The following is a 17,144-nucleotide window of genomic DNA, read 5'->3' as shown; positions in this document are numbered from 1 at the left end:
AGTACTGTACTGCATAACCAGCATGACTCGGGAATGAATATGATTATGATTGCATATTTTACAAACTTGTCCTTTGTGACTAATGTCCAGTTCTTCAGCTTTTTACATGCAGGAAACGTTAAAAGAAAAAGCCTTTATTAACCATATGTGGAAATTTCAGAGATAATTCTAATTCTCATTCATAAGCTATTATGCTATTTACTGTTGTAGAAATTATTCAAATTGCATTCTTCCTTGAACTATACAAATTGTGACAAATGATATTTGTAAGTGGACATTTGTAATATTACTCATGTTGAGGTGTTTGAAATGGTTTATTACAAACTATTGAAATTTATTAAAGATAATTTACATTGACCCTCACAACCTCGTGAGGATAAGCGGTAGAAAATGAATGAATTAATAATTTACAGTGAGAATGTAACTAATTCATATTTAATTATATACAATTATAATATATACTTGATAAACATCAACAAAGACTTGCTCGAAGACAACAAGTGACAATAACCATACAATAACATAGATTATGCCAAATTCAGCAATAATAAGCAATACATTTCATTCATTGATTCCACATTTCACAACTTGAAGAGTAATGTAATGTTAAAAAGTCTATGTAATTTCCCTATACGTAGTAACTACGCTAACTGTGCTATAGGAACTACAAACTAAAGCAATCGGAATGGTCACGTGACGTCACCTTTGTCAACCACGCGCACAGCAGCAGCGCGCGACACTGCGTGTGCGAGAACATCTCCACTCCAGAAACACACAGTGGAATAAAGACGGACTTTAAACAATACATTTCATCTCAAAATGGACCAAAAAACACCGAGGAAAGCGGAGGAATGTGTCCGAAATGAGTCAGGAAACGTGAGTATACCAAGTTTTAATACACACGTATTGTTAATGTGAAATTATTGTTTTACTACACAATTGGCGTGTGCACGAGTACATTTAAAGGAAGGTTTATTCTGATATTTTTGATGAGTTAACTTTTATTTAATAACTAATAAACCAAAGCTACAATTAGTAACCATTTACCTGAAATTTGTTTCAGTGAGATATAATAATGTAGCATTATGTTTGTTTGAATTCTGGGAAGCATTGTTATTGTATTGCTAGGGGTTTGGGGTATTGAATTAGCATTCACATTTAAACTTTTCTTCTTACTTTACACCTTTATTCCTCCTTTTTTTAAATTGTATGGGGAATAATTAAAACAAACTAGGAGTGTTTGTCAATTGCCTTTTTTATGATGATTGTAACTGTGATGTATGTCTTGATTTGTAGAGGTCAAGGATGGTAGAAGGCGGCCATGAAGTGTAGGAGCAAAACAAAACATCGGAATGCTACAGGCTGTCTCCCTGCTGTCGTTGTTGTTGGGACTCATGGGATGCGGTATGTGTCACACGGTCTACAAGAATTATAAAATTACAGTAATATGTGTATTATGATGATAATAAAGATAATACAGGATAATGCACACTCTGTGAACTCGAGAGTGACTGTCATGTTGATATACTGGAGGAGGAAAAGCATATATGTATGTATGTATTGCTCTTGAATTGATAGTGCCATAGGCTCCAGCATACCTGCGGCCCTTGTGAGGATAGCGACATAGAAAATACCATACTATCACAGTGACTTGTTTTTTGGAGGTTTGGGGTTATAGTAGAAGCCTGCAGTGGAGTATTAGGACAAAAATAGGACAAAAACAATTGAAAAAAGAAAATAAGGTCTATAAAAATTAAGAAATTGAATAACTTGTGCCACATTGGTAAAGAATTACATTGGAAAAAGCTGAGAGAGGCTCGGTCATGATGATCTATCTACCAGATGATTGGGCAAACAAAGCAAAAGTGATCAGGGATACAGGCGGGAAGGTGCTAGGTGTGTCATCTAGACAGAGGGAAGGTGACAAGGAAATGTGGTGGTGCAACAAAGATGTGAAAGAATGTACACAAGAAGAACTGGGATAGGAAAAGGAGTGAGGAAAGTAGGCAGGCCCCAATAAAAGTCCACTCTACAATGCACAGTTTAACTGTATTGGGGATGGTCCGGAGGGCTCCGAAAACCAGCCAGTATCTGCTGTGACCAACAATGACCTCCTCAAATACTGTATACGCTAATCCATAGCATCTCAAACATGCTGAATTGGGTGAGTATGCTGGCCATGCAAGTACTGGGATGTTTTCAGGTTCTAGAAATTGTGCATACAGATGAGGCTGTGCTTTATCATACTGCAAGATGAGGCGATGCTTGTGAATGAATGACACAACAATGGGCCTCAGGCTCTCGTCACTGTATCTATGTGCATTCATAACGTCATCTATACAGTAAAATGTACCTGTGTTGTGGATGGAGTGGCAGGATTGGCAGTGGGCAACAGACACAGGTGCATTGGTGTGATGGCATTTTGAATACACCGAGCATCATTTTGATGCTCTGGATTGGAAAATGGTGGCCATAACGGATACTGACTGGTTTTCGGACCCCCGCTTCCCCCAATAGAGTGCACAAGCTTCTTTTTTTGTGGCCAACCTTCATACTGTCTCATCAGCATGTTGATATGCCATACCTGTGAGTTGGATAGATTCTGAATCTTGAAGTATGAGGTATACATTTATGCTGTTATATTACAACTTGTATCACAAAATCTGATTTTTTTTCTGGTAACTCCGGGGGACCAAAATGGCTGAATGACAGCGAAACAGCAACGTCTCATGTTTGCTATAGTGGCTAAAATACAACAGACATTGCTCAATAACCTGCTATTTCATCCACCTCTAGCTTTGGCGGGGCTCAACATCTGGCCCTCCTTCCATGTTGCCCTTAGCAATGCCAGCGTGTTTGTGGACTTCAGCACAAAAAGCAACAGCAGCCTCATCCGCCAAATGAGCCTGTCGCTCATCAACATGGACACCAACTCCACCCTTCTGACGAGGACTCTTCCCAACAACCAGTCTGCAGGTCGGGTGGAGTTCAACTGTTCTTGCTTCCTGTATGCGGGAACGTTCCGCTTCCTGTTGAGGCAGAGCAGCACCCTGGAGATGGACTCTAATGCGACGGGGCGTTTGGAGAACACCTGGTGGTGGAGTTCTGAACTGCAGGTGCAGTGGCCTACATTTCACATCGCTGTTGAGCGGGATGCAAACAACACAGGGTCTTTTCAGGTCAGCACAAACTAAGTAAAACTTTTCAAAAAGTTTTCAATGCAAATGTTACATTCTTCTTTCTCTCTCCAGATTGGAATATCTACCAATGAATACTTCCAGCCTTGTTCAGTAATCCTCGATCCCGCTCTCCTCTTAGAAGTCAGCTATATGGAGTACAACCAGATAGGACGAAAAGGCATCAACAAGGTGCAAGCCCGCACACAACATCCAATCAAACTTCTTCGTTCCCAGATGATCAAGCTGCCCTGTGCCTTTCCTTTTATGGAGCGAGACTTCATCCAAGTGGCCCTACGCTCTGTTCACTCCTCACAGGAGGTAAAGAGCTCCGGGCCTCTCTACTTGTCCCAAATCTTCTCCTATAAGCTGCTAGTGGGAAACATGAATGCCTACAGGAGCGGTTGTGAGGGCACAGTGAGTGTTACACTTGTAACGCCACCTTGTGCACACATTAATGGGAAAGTGTTGCTCTATAAAGACGCCGTCGTTGGAAGAGGGGTTGCTGTTTCCTCTGGGATGGGAGCAGGTGGAACAGCAGTGCTAGGATTCGGGCAGGAGGAGCCGTCATCTCCTCCGCTGGCTTTTAACTGGCTCACACAGGGAGAGAATGAGACGGAATTCAACTGCTCTGTTTTTTACCCTGGAAGGAGTAAGTACTGCTTCCGCTTTGTGTTCAACTACAGCCGCTCCCCGAGTCCAGCTCAGACTTGCCTGGTGGTGCACAGGAGTGAAGGTAGGTAATGGTACAGCTTTACATCGTTGTGTTGCAAATTCTCTATTTAGAACATTTTTTTGAACAGATATTTTATTTTGAAGAGTTCTGGGGGCCCTGGAAGCAGTGGAGTGTGTGCAGTGTGAGCTGTGGCGAGGGGGTCAGGGAACGTGTGAGAGAGTGTTTGCTGCCCTCTGGTGTTGAAGGCAAGCACTGCACGGGCATGGTGAAGGAACAGTCTATCTGCTCGCTGGAAGACTGTGCAGGTAAGTCTCTTTTGCACATAGCATTTCACTAGCAAGATCAGGCATATCATATAAGTGCCACATAGTGAAAAATCTAATGTTTTCAAAAATCAAAGGTCAGTTTTGTGTTTTAACGGTGAAAAGTGAATTATTATTATTATTAGGGTTATTGTTATCAATTTTTCAACATTTACAACAACAAGTAGAACACAAACACAAACTGGTGAAATAAAGGTTGCTCAGGGGTAAACCAACCAAAACTGCATGTAAATCAAAACTTCCTGCCACCCACTAAGTCTATCAAAATGATAGAACAAAAAAAACAGTTAAAGAAAAGAGTGGAAATCAGTAGACCAGGGGAAGGCTGAAACACAAAATCCCCACACAGCACAGTTCATTCTCACAAATACCAAGAGAGTCAACTGAGGGTGTTGACTCTCACACACACAACAAAGAAATAAAAAAAAAAAAACAAAACTGAGCAGCAAATGCTCCTTATATACCTGCCCAGCCCTGCTGATTACTCAGACCTTCAGCTGGGAGTGGACACCACAGGTGCTTCCACTTGCTCCTAACCAACAAGGTGATTCTTGTGGGAAAAAACCCCAAAAACTCATAACACTACTCATCCACTTTATGTTGCATTCCATTCCATTCCATTCCATTCAGGTTATGATCACACTTTCTTTTATTTGGCAACACTGTATTCTATTCTGTGTGTGTTTACAAAAAAGCCAAAGAAAAAGCAACACATGCTAATTACTGTTGTCTGCTTTCTTCCCCTTCAGTGTTTCCAGGACCTTCCCCATCACTCCCCCCGGTTCTTGCTGGAGTTGTACCCCTCGGTGGTAACATGGTGGTGGTGGCTGGTATATCCCTGTGCCTTGCTGTCATTCTAGCCACTATCGTCATAACCGTGTGGAGGAAGCTCTGCCGGACCCCTCAGTGTAGCTCCGTCCGCAGGGGCTCTATGCATTCCCCTGGCGGGCGCAAACTCTCTGATGAGGCTTCCATTTGCGGTAATAGCCTTCAGAGGCCGAGTTTTGTTGATAGCCCAGGACAGGCAGTGCCGGCTGGCGTGGACAGGGGATCTGTTCCACAGACAATCACACATCTCTCACAGGACCCAGAGAGGCTGTCTCCCACAGGTCAGAAGGTGTTGCCACCCATTTTTGGGTAGGTATTAGAATCATGTGTTACTTTGCTGCACTTTGTTGTTGTATTGGTGTGAAATATGCAGTGTCTCCCCAGGTATCGCTTAGCTCAGCAGCAGTTAAAAGAAATGAAGAAGAAGGGATTAAAGGAGGCCACACAGGTCTACCACGTCTCCTCAAGCCCAGTTCATGACACCATGGTAGGGACGTCCACTTCACCCAGCAGCTCTGTTATTCCGACATCCACCGGGCTGCCGTGCCTCCACGGGGAACAAAACCAGTCCTTTTCTGAGTTACCGCTCCAGGCTTCCAGAATCACACGGGAGCCACTGACGCCGAGGGTGGAGCTCATCTTGGGGCCCCCGGTTTCTGGTCACGTAAATGAGGGCAGCTCCAGGTGGCTCAACCGAACTGCTGACTGGGTGGAGATGGTACAGAAGAGTGGATTAGTGGGAAACTCTTCTCAGAAGAATCCACATTTCCGTAGGACTTCCAGTTTTACAGACGCAAAACCCCAAATTTCCTCTTCAGGACACTGCGGAGCATTCAGAGAGCGGAGCATGACTCAGGTTAATTATGCAGATTACCTTGATGTACATCTTGACTGGTTTGTCACATTACATTCTTATTTGCTGTTCAGGTGGGATCTCGGACTCTCCCTGAAGGAAACTCTTGGACCAAAGAGAGAAGAGAGAGGCCGTCATTTAGCTCCTACCCCATTCCAGAGCATGACACCCCAAAATGGACCCATCCCAGAGCCCAGGGATGCAACCAAAGGAAGCCCTGGATAGAAACCTCCATTCCTTCTCACACTAATGAAGTGAAGCATGCAGGAACCAACACTTCTGAGGAACATCTGGACTGCAGTGGCACCACAGAGGGGCATATGGGAATCTCAGGAATTGGTGGTCCAGCCACAAGTCCAACCAGTCCTCACGGAGTGAACCTGCTCAGTGTGGAACGGGCCGAGCAAAACTGGAACCGCCGTGGTCCATCACCTATCCAGAGGAACATGCTGGCAAGAAAACTGAAGGAGGCTCAGTCCTGCTCTGGAGCTAAAGGGCGTCAGCGCAGTTCCACCTTCAGTGTGTCGTCATTAGAGCACAGGAAAGACCAGTGCCACTCACTGCCTGGTTCTGGAGGCTGTGCCAGTGGCGAGCGTTCTGCTTACAGGTTGAGTGGAGTTGAGGAGAGGATGATGGACCTCGACCTCTCCTCAGGGAAGCATTGTGAGCATTGACATCAATAGTGCTGTGCTATAAATGGGTTTAGAGTGCATCAACGTAAGTTCTAAATGAGATGCAAGTTGTTTTTATTCAGAGTTACATTACATACATTTTGGGATTGAGTGATTATTTGCAAAAAAAGCAAAGATATTGTCAGAGAATAATGAAACAGTCGTCTGTCTTCAAGATGAATGACATATGCGATGCTTTGTGTATTTAAATATCCCCGCCACCACTGCCCATGGCGTCCAAGAAAAGCAGAGGGCGCACCTTCATGGTGGTGTGACGGAGCGAATACCAAAGGCCCCTCCAGGTGCCCCACACCACCCCATTGTCAAACTGACCCTTATACTTCCCTCTGCGGTAGAACTTCCCATTCAGGTTGGCAACATGGCATCTGTTATTGGAAACAAACAACAGCATTTATTGGACAATAATTGCTTGATTTGGATTATTTCTGTGCCGGTTGGTATAATGCAATACCTTAGAACTATATTTCCTCAAATAGTCACATCTCCCTAATTGCTTTCACTGACATATTTCTACAAAGAAAAGATGCCTCCATAATACACACCTTACCCCTAATATAAGGTACTCTGCAATTGAGCTAGCCACAGTATGAGGAATGCATAATCAAGTCTCACCTGTTGTACCACCAACCAGCATTATTCTCCTGAGCACAGCTGCCTTGAGTATATCGGTCATTGTCCTGTTAAAGACAGTATAAACTTCTACACATTATAGGATTAAAGCACCACTTTAAAGCCGTACACTAACCTGATCCCTGGTGCTGAACTGCATGCCACTGAGGCAGGCGGACCACTGCTCCACCATGCCCCCGCCGCCTGCCAGGGCATCCCCAGCTTGACCGCTGTACATCCCGTACTGGAGGCGATATCGATCCTGGAATGGGAATTTAAAACCTCTTTTACAGAGATCCACAGTAACACAACAGGGCAGGGGGCTCGTTTTGTCCAAGGGGGGTGCTTTGCTGCTGTGATGGATACAGAAGTCAGCCCGAGGCAGGAGACAAAAAAAGGAATCTGACACCGTGGTTGTGACTAATTATTGACAACACGCAGCATTCCACTTGTATCAAGTAGAGTAGAATGGTGTTACATACGGCCTCGTTGGTGATGTGGAAGTGGTCATAAAAAGCATGACTTCTCTTTCCTTCCCAGTCCATTAGGTCGATCTTCATCAGGTTCTTACCTAGGGGACAAAATAATGCACAAAGGTATGAAGACACACCTCCTAAATGATTGTTATGCAATCATGCTTGGGGCTGGACATCTCATTTAATTCTGGTCTTTATTCTTAGTTCAAATTCCAGTTTTAAACGAATATATTTAAGGCAATTCCTATTGTAGAAACAGTTTTTGGAAAGCCCTTTATGTGTGTTGGATGTCCTAACCACAACGCATGAAACAATACAATGGCCAGGTGTTCCAATACTTTTGTCCATACAGTGTCAGCATACTACACTGTTATGGCTTACCTTCGGAGAGCAGAGAGTACATGTGCTCGTTTCCCAACCAGAACTCGTCATTCCACAGTTTGAAGTCTCCAAATCCGTCTCTGTAGTCTACCCAGTCCCTGGAGAACAAATGATGGTTATTATTATTATTATTATCATGATGCTCATAATCATTGTTCTTTTAGCACCTGTCAAAGTCAACTTTTCCATGTCGCCGTCTCTGGAAAACAGTCCATCCACCTCCGTCGTCCATGTCACAGTAGACCAAAAAGGGCTCCTGGTGAGATTTGGGTCTTATGCGGTAAAAACCACTTGGTGGTCTCATTCTGTCAAACAACTCGGAACAGTCTAAAAACACGAAATACAGCTGATTATGATTAATATCTGACTATTGATCCAATAGAGTGTTTGTACCTCTGTCATGGACGATCAAGCTTCCTGCTGGTGGAAGTGTTGTCATGTTGGAGCTGGCCAACGTTCCAACACTGCTGCTGCTGTTGTTGGAATCAGTGTGTGGCGCAGATGTTGACATCATCTGAGCAGGTGTTTTTGGACGGAAGTGTTTGTGCCTTTGCAAGTATTCCACCTGCCAAGCTCCGATGATGAGTTTGTTTTCCAGTTTCTTGATACTCCGCTTGAGGACTGCTACTTCTGGACCACATTCCTTTGAATAAGGAAACACAAGGTTGTTTTTAGAATGTAACTTGTCGAGATACCTGTAAGATTCGACCTACTGAGAGCTGATGTGATGAGCAAGTCTTGCTTGGGAAACCCACGAACAGGAGAAACACCAAGGTGCTTTCTCGGATTAAACCACTGTAAATCTGAAATCATCAAAAACATGGTAGTCCATACAGTTACAACAATTCCGGACTGAATAGAAAATGTCCGACCTTCATTGTGCAATGTTCCCTTGTTGTCTCCAGGCTCTGTGTTCTGTTCCTCTGAAGGTTTTGGCAGTATTTATTTATAGCGGGGTTGGGCTGGTTCTGCATGGTCCACATTAGAAGAAACACCATGCCAAATTCTCAACCCAAACTATTTTTATTTCCTATCAAGTATTGCAAAACAGGTAGAATTGTTTTTAAAGTTTATGTAACTCGCCTTTAAACAAAAATATTTGCAAATCATTGATTTACCATGAAAATATATGACTTGTATCATGAAGACTTTCTATTCCCATGTAGACAGATTTGTGGAAAAATAAAATAAATATCAGAAAAATCCACCAATTAATATCCATCCATCCATTCCCTATGCCGCTTATTCTCACCATGTTTGGGCACATATAGACAAACAACCATTCACACTCACATTCATACCTATGGACAATTTGGAGTCACCAATTAACCTAGCATGTTTTTGGAATGTGGGAGGAAACCCACACACGCTTAGGGAGAACTGGATCTGGATCTGACAAATAAATAAATAAATAGTTTTTTTTAATGGTGTGTCCACACCTACAACAACTGACCACTGCTATTAAATAAATACAAACATTGACACACCTATTTGTTCTTAAATGAGAAATAAATATATTTTTTAAAATTCTGCTTACATAACAAGGCACAATTACAGTAATAAGTGCATTGAAATGCTTAATTGAAGGATTAGTAAAAAACTGGTCACGTGTGTACTTTTAATCAGAACCAGATGTGCAAAGTGGGAGGGGCTGGGGAAGGGGGAGGCACGTGAGGATAGAAAAAAAATCCAGGAAGTCCCAAGAACAAAAAAAACCGCTACGTTTGCAAAAAAAGGAGGAGTGGATGACAAGAACAGAAACCGTCCGTTTAACCTTTGAACCACCCTCCTTTGTGTCCGTGAAAAGTCACAAGATCGATTCCCGGTTCTTGTCCCGAATGTCAGGGCCAACGGTAAGCAGAGAAGGAAGAAGAAGAATCCTGCATGCTTTCTGTTCTTTTTTTTTTTTCTTTCTGGCAATTAAGGAATATTTTTGTACTTTTACGCACCTCTGTGGTCCTTGTTTCCTCGCTGCTACTTAAGTTAGACTTTGGGAATAACTCTTTGCACGCTGCTCTTGCCTCACGTAGACACTTGACGTCCATAGCAAACTACTTTTTAAGTCATGTCCTCGGTCCACTTCAGCCCGGGTTCGGATTCAGGTGTGAATGGGTGAGAACACATGACTTCCACGGGAAACATTAACCTTTTTATTCATGCATGTCTGTGTGTTTTTAATGTCTGTGTGTTTTTACTGCACTGTTTAATGTTTCAACCGTTTTATGTGACACTTTTTGTCATCACATGATTGTTTTTTGTTTTTGTTTTTTTTTAGAAGTGTTGCAAAGATGGATGATGCCAAAGTGGAGATTGATGATGGGAGGGATGATGCTGTGGAAGCAGACACCCTCTACCAGTGAGTACAATGTCTTCATGCTAGGAAAGAATGTGCCACAATTTGGAGCTCAAGCAACATTTGAACAACATTTAGGAGCACCGACCAGTCCAGGGTGTACCCCGCCTCTCACTCAAAGACAGCTGGGATAGGCTCCAGCTTACCCCCGCAACCCTAATGAGGATAAGCAGTATAAAAAAATGGATGGATGGCATTTAGGAGCACAGGAGAAATGTAGGAGCAATGTGGAATTTCTCAAATTACAATTTTATTAAGTCAAACAACGTACATGGTAACAGGCTTTTAGATAGACATACTACATCCTGTACATGGCCAGGAAGTGTCTTGGTACATTTTGCTGGTGTCAGGTTTGGAAAAAATTTCATTTTCTTTACTTTTAATTCACTTCACTTCATTTTTTTTGTTTCAACAATGTGCCATTCACAGGGCCATAAAAAATGCGTCCACAAATGGCCTGCAGGCAGCACTTTGGAAATAACTGGTTTACATATTTCACAGGGATAGAGCAGTGATAAGAAATGAATGTGTCCATGCTGTGTTTTTGTGGTATTATCAGGCAGAGACTGGCTGCAGGCTTCCACAGCAGTGCACACACACCGGGCTTGTGGAGGCGCGCTGTGGCCGCCAGCTTGTTGATGAGTAAATGCATGAAGAAAGACTTCCTCTCATTCTTTTAATACATTTTCAAAAATCTATTTCCAGAAACATCCGGAAGAAGATTACCCCCTTTGTTATGTCCTTTGGATTCCGGTCAGTGTCTTTTGGAATTCTGCAAGTACTAGTACTCGTGTATTTTGCAGGATCCTATTTGCTATTCTCTTTTTTCCTCAGTGTATTTGGAGTGGTACTGATCCTGGTTGACATCGTACTCGTCATCGTGGACATTTCCCTGCCAGCCAGGAGCAGAGAGGTCGGCAACTCTCTGGAGACTGTGTCCCTCATCATCTCCTTCTTCTTCCTGGCCGACGTTCTCCTCAGGATCTACGTGGAAGGGTAAAGTAGTCGAGAAGAACTCACTGTGTGAGAGGAAGTTCCAAAGAAGGAAGTTGTGCAGGAAATGAAATGGCTTCCAGGACTATACTTTCAAAACACATTTCTTTTCTTTTTTTGTAAAGTTTTAAAGTGTATTTTGGCTCCAAGCTGAACATCATCGACGCCTGCGTTGTGGTCGTCACGCTGGTGGTCACCATGAGCTACACCTTCACTGACCTATCAGGAGCCAGTCTCATTCCCAGGTACACCACACCAACAGGCCATCTTCATTGACTGATCTTATAATCATCCTCAATACATTCCCAGGATACTTTATTGGTTTTGATAAAAACATCTGCCTTTACATATATAACTGATCCGTTTTAATTCAGTATGTTTATTATCATATTGCAGATCATAATGAGAGCTGTTTCTAAAATTTTGACCCTGAGTGTTGAATGAAGCCCCTCACAATACGAGAAATTGAATTACTATTATTTTTTTATAATACATTTAGCCTTCATAAATAATGTTGTTTTAGGGGGCTCCTGCAGGTGCTAAAGGTGCATTTTAATGTGTTCAATTTACAATAATAATAAATCATTTGAATAACGATTCAAATTTGATCATATGCACTTTGACATGGCTGGAATTTGTTTCTAGACTAATCTAAAATGTAAATAAAAAAAATATTTTTTTTAATAGACAATGTGTGGATCTTTTTCCACAGCTCCTTCCCAGTAAATAAACTATTAAAAATAAATAAATAGCAAATACAAATTTATAAGGGGAAAAGAAAAACAGTAATATAAAATATGACTGAAAAAATTGCTACCTGTTCTCTTGTTTAAATAAAATATACATTTGTGCCAAATTCTGTACGAGGCACTTCCGTCTGCCGTTAGAAACTTTAACTTAGAAAGTTTTTCAACATACTACAGTAATCTGTAGGGTTTTATATGTAAGAAATGTAGCCTTTGTGCTATATTTATATATATTACGCGTTATATATATAACGATGGAGCTGCGCGATCGATTGATAGCGCTGCGCTCGAGATGGATCAATCAAACTGCTTGACAATTAATCAAATATTTTAAATTTGCATGCATCAACTTCTTGTTGATTCTTGTAAGTGACAACGCTCAGCGCTGCCATCTGTTGGCATCTAAACAAACTACACACATCCATCCCGGGCGCAGTAATATACCATCGATCCATCATCTCGGGCGCAGCGCTATCGATCGATCGCGCAGATCCATCGTTGGCGCGTAACATATACATATACTTGGGGATCGACAGATATGCATTTTTTTCGGGACGATGCAGATTTTTTTTTGCTTGGGCCGAAATTTGTGGCAGATACTGCTTTTGCTGTCTCAATTTACATGAAAAAATGACAATGATAACAAATATTACAGGTCTCAAGTTTAATCAAATATTTATTGAAATGTAAACACTGAACACAGTAGGATTCAGCTTTCTTAAACACATTTAAACTGCATTATCAACTTTTAAAAGGAATAAATATTCAACCATGTGCAAAACATTTCAACAAGTTTTATCGAGCATTGATGTGATGACTGATGATCACGTGATGTGATGACGCACCCGCCCCCACACACACAAACGCATCACACTGCCACAATTTAGTACGATATATAAAACATTTCTCTCATCATTAAAGTTCGTGTTGTGAACGCTAACGCATTTAACCTCAGCCCGACGTTTGCTGAATGAAACTCCTCCAAACACTATGGGACTGAATTGCCAACGTTGACATTAAAGCGGTGTTGGTAACAGCTGTACATATTAGCCTCCAACTATGATGAAGCATTCAGCAGCATTCCTGGTTTTCAGACCAAATAATATATTGTCAAGCACGTATATTGCATAGACTTGGCGTTCATGTTTCCTATTCCAAAGCGGGTGACAATATTTCAACTAGGTTTAACTGTTTAGAGGCTAATTAAAAGTTGAAAGCTTACCCTCGTTGTGATTCACCACTCTTGCAGTAGGGGAGGGGTACCGCGACTGCGTGTGTTGCAGGGTCCTCTGGCAACACAGAGCTGCCCGGCGGATGCCTGTCTGTAAATCATGCTGCGGAAAAATACATCGTCGAACCCACGCGCGTATCGGCCGATACCTATTCAAGTCAAGAACGCAAATATCGGTCGATCCTTAATATATACTAGATAGTCTACTTTTTTTAATGGGGTTCCTGCGAGTGCTAAAAGGATGGAATTTTAAGCACTATGAAGAGGTTGAAATTTCATAAACTTCATGAACCAAATCTAAAATACAAATACAAATACACGTAAAAAAACATCACTACCTGAATTAATTGAAGTAAAATATATATTTCTGCAAAAATCCCTGACACTTCCACCTGCCATGATAAAGAAAATGTTGACTTTCAACACAATTGTAACTTGAGTAGCTGTTGAGAAACTTGGAAAAGTGTCTGGTGAGTTCAGGGATGGGGGTTAAACATGGAAATCATATTAATGGTGAATTTATTTTGAATGTGCATACAAGTTACTTTGGAATACATCACATAAACATATTTGGTTTTTTTTGAGAAAAAAGTCTGGGCCTACAAATTTATATGGTGGCGATTTTCCCCAAAAGAGTCAGAGCTTTTCTTCCTGTCATTCACACACACACACACACACCCACACCCACACACCCATGACCAGAGCCTCTTTCTCTTTTTTTTGTGGTAGATTTTGATGGGATTTTCCTCCACGAGACAATTTTCATTTACTTCTACATTTTGTATGTTATTTCCTCTCCTAGGGTGGTGACCTTCCTGCGCTTCTTGAGGATTATAATTCTGGTGAGAGTGTTCAGGCTAGCTGCCCAGAAGAAAGTGCTGGAGAAGGTCACCAGGAGGATGGTAAGCGGATGTGCAGACCTAGAGTTGGTAGACCCAAGGGAGACATTGTGTGCGTTCTTCTTTAGGTGTCTGAGAACAAACGGCGCTATCAGAAGGATGGCTTTGACCTTGACCTCACCTATGTCACAGGTAGGACCAATATAACATGACATAACATGCAGCGTGTTGACATTCTGTGTTTTCACTTCATCTTGTTGTCTCAGACCGAGTCATCGCCATGTCTTTCCCTTCATCTGGGAAGCAGTCCTTCTACAGGAACCCAATCAGGGTACGTCTTGATAGTTTCCATCAAGGCCAAGGGTACATAATAACCCATAACCTACCATTGCTGGATTTTATAAGCAGATGAACCAAACTGTAGCGCTTTGTAGAAAAGTGGTCCAAAATAACACTACTGTATATGGTTTGATCACAGGAGGTGGCAAGGTTTCTGGACACCAAACATGAAGGCCATTACAGAGTTTACAACCTTTGCAGTAAGTTGACTCCTCCCTCCCTGCCACAAATAGGAATGCTTGGTTGTATCCCACCAGGCATCTTCCAATTATTTGTCATCAAAACACACAAGTGTTCTATATACAAGTCGGACAGACACCATTTTGTTGTATTTTGGCAGGTGAGAAAGGCTACGACCCCCAGTTCTTCCACTACAGAGTTGAACGGGTGTTCATAGACGACCACAACGTACCTTCTTTAGAGTGAGAGGCTTTTTAATGACATTTTTTGAAACTGCATCAGTTTGGGAAGTTACGATACTATCTCCATTGGCGGAGGTTCTTGTTTTGACCCTGTGTGTGCTTCAGGGACATGCTGAAATACACAGCTAGCGTAAGAGAGTGGATGTCTGCCGATCCCAAAAACGTCATTGCTATTCACTGCAAAGGAGGGAAAGGTAATTCATCATTTAGGGATTTTTGTTATGTGCAATAACTGAACTAAAGCAGTGCTAACTCTGCTTTGTAGGTCGTACCGGCACTCTAGTGTGCACCTGGCTTATTGACAGTGACCAGTTTGAGAACGCACAGGTAAAGACTTGCATCTTAAAAAGAAAGTAAGACGCATTTAATCCAGTGAGGTCTTTTCATTCTTTACCAGGATAGCCTGGAGTACTTTGGGGAGAGGAGGACGGACAAGAGTCAAAGCTCCAAGTTTCAAGGAGTGGAGACGCCCTCTCAAGTAAGAAATGGACTGGTATTGTTTATATTCAGACAACTGTTGTTTACACTTGAAGCCAGACTGTGCACAATGTGTACACTGGAGCCAACGTATTTACATTGTACCAGTTATGTACGGTGCATTTGCTACCTGGTCCTTCAGTAGGAACTTAACTGACGAGAATATTTTAATATTGATATGGGACACATAGAAGCCAAAACCTGGTTGGACAAAAAAAGGTCAGTGATTGTGTTTAGGCCAGCAGAGAAGGCTTTACTGGCTGACTGCAGACAGCTGCATTGTACATTACATGTTTTATGCGGTATGTTAAATCAGGGCTCCAGACTAGCAACTAAATTGTCATTTTGCAACTAAAATGCTGTAGTTTAGCAGTCGCACTCAATACAGAACTCACGGCTATTGAGTAAGGCCTTGTTTTCTCTGAATACTACATTACAAGGCACACAGATGGGCTTGTTTCGTACAATGTTGTACAAAAATGGAGCATAAACACTCAGGTTTCACTGTACAGTAAATACCTACTAAGGTCTCGAATTAGCGCTGGTTCAAAAAACATGGGCAGCCCTGTGGCTGTAGGCAACATCCCGTTATACTGTACTGACATGAGCAGTCAGCACAGCAGCGTCATCTACCTCTGCAAGGGCTTTCTTACCATACCGTTTACAGTGAACTCATCAGCTGTTTGCCAATTGCCGCTATTACAACATTGGTTCCGTCGCTGTAGTGCAAAATTGAAATGCATTTACAAACAATATGCTGTATTATGGGTGTACCACAGAGCAGGTACGTGGGCTATTACGAGGTGATGAAGACTAAATTCAACAGGCAGCTCCCTCCTCCAAAAAGCCTGAGGATGAAGAGCATCCGCATCCACTCCATAGCAGGTCATTTACAACGATAATGCTCACTGTCAGAAAGTTATCTTCACTTCCTGTGTGTATTTTTCATAGTGATTTGTGCCTTTCCCCCCACACCAGGTGTGGGAAGAGGTGACGGCAGTGACCTGAAGGTGAAGATTATCGTGAGGAAAGAGCTAGTGTTTGAGTGTGTGTGCGCCACACAGCACAACTGCTCAGTAAGTCTCAGCCTGCTCAAGTCAAAGTGGATGGCTTACAAACGGGCTAAGAGAAACAACTTTTGCTTTTTTTTTTTCTAGGTCTTCCCTGATGTGGGCAACAATGCAGCAATCATCAGCCTCCCCAATGGACCTGTGGTTCAAGGGGATGTCAAGGTCATGTTTGAGTCCAGTGCTGTGAGTACATTTTGAAATAAATAACATTATGTAGTGGTAAAAATGTGATGAATTAGATGTAATGTGAAACAGTAGAAATAGTATTACAGTATCTCCCGTTTCCTCCTCAGGGTATTCCTAAAGGATACGAAGATGTCCCCTTCTACTTTTGGTTCAATACGTCCTTCATATTGGACAACAAGTAAGTCTCCTCACCTCCAGAAATGTTTCTATTCATATTAAGTGTCAAAGGAACTTAGTGTGTGATCGTGTCTCTGTAGGCTCTTCTTACCCAGAGAGGAACTGGACAACCCACACAAACCTAAAACATGGGGCTTGTACAAGGAGGACTTTGGGGTCACATTGTCCTTCTCAGATAACTAATGCTTATAATAAATGCTCTTTGGAAAGATACACTGCCTGGTTTGAGTAGTTCAGTAGTTATGCTTTCAATTCCAGTCACAATATGGACAATTTAGTTTCAGTTCACATGGAACT

At 42.2% G+C, this 17,144-nt stretch overlaps 2 protein-coding genes across 3 annotated transcripts; one reads left to right on the top strand and one right to left on the bottom strand.

Annotated features, from left to right (window-relative positions):
• Positions 1-750: 750 nt before the first annotated feature.
• Positions 751-17,066, top strand: tpte (transmembrane phosphatase with tensin homology). The gene is made up of 26 exons (XM_058087122.1): positions 751-876; positions 1,297-1,404; positions 2,797-3,179; positions 3,252-3,912; positions 3,996-4,157; positions 4,925-5,312; positions 5,388-5,859; positions 5,931-6,519; positions 9,822-9,867; positions 10,100-10,126; positions 10,290-10,370; positions 11,073-11,363; positions 11,486-11,605; positions 14,140-14,239; positions 14,305-14,368; positions 14,443-14,507; positions 14,655-14,715; positions 14,856-14,937; positions 15,043-15,131; positions 15,203-15,264; positions 15,335-15,415; positions 16,194-16,299; positions 16,393-16,490; positions 16,572-16,667; positions 16,778-16,848; positions 16,928-17,066. The coding sequence occupies exons 2-26, from the start codon at positions 1,353-1,355 to the stop codon at positions 17,028-17,030; spliced, it is 4,350 nt and encodes a 1,449-aa protein (XP_057943105.1). The 5' UTR covers positions 751-876; positions 1,297-1,352; the 3' UTR covers positions 17,031-17,066.
• On the bottom strand, positions 6,627-10,113 carry fgl1b (fibrinogen like 1B). Of its 2 annotated transcripts, XM_058087809.1 has the most exons (10): positions 9,133-9,518; positions 8,887-9,044; positions 8,728-8,817; positions 8,408-8,657; positions 8,182-8,341; positions 8,015-8,112; positions 7,640-7,728; positions 7,294-7,419; positions 7,161-7,225; positions 6,627-6,913 (listed from the first exon to the last, which is right to left on the bottom strand). In XM_058087809.1, the coding sequence occupies exons 2-10, from the start codon at positions 9,010-9,012 to the stop codon at positions 6,733-6,735; spliced, it is 1,185 nt and encodes a 394-aa protein (XP_057943792.1). In that variant the 5' UTR covers positions 9,013-9,044; positions 9,133-9,518; the 3' UTR covers positions 6,627-6,732. The 2 variants fall into 2 exon arrangements, with proteins under 2 accessions (XP_057943792.1, XP_057943793.1); XM_058087810.1 differs by lacking the exons at positions 8,887-9,044; positions 9,133-9,518 and adding an exon at positions 9,964-10,113.
• Positions 17,067-17,144: the final 78 nt, after the last annotated feature.

This window comes from Doryrhamphus excisus, chromosome 11 (genome assembly GCF_030265055.1).
Source record: "Doryrhamphus excisus isolate RoL2022-K1 chromosome 11, RoL_Dexc_1.0, whole genome shotgun sequence".
NCBI lineage: Eukaryota > Metazoa > Chordata > Actinopteri > Syngnathiformes > Syngnathidae > Doryrhamphus > Doryrhamphus excisus.
This window is presented reverse-complemented; position numbering and strand designations above follow the sequence as displayed.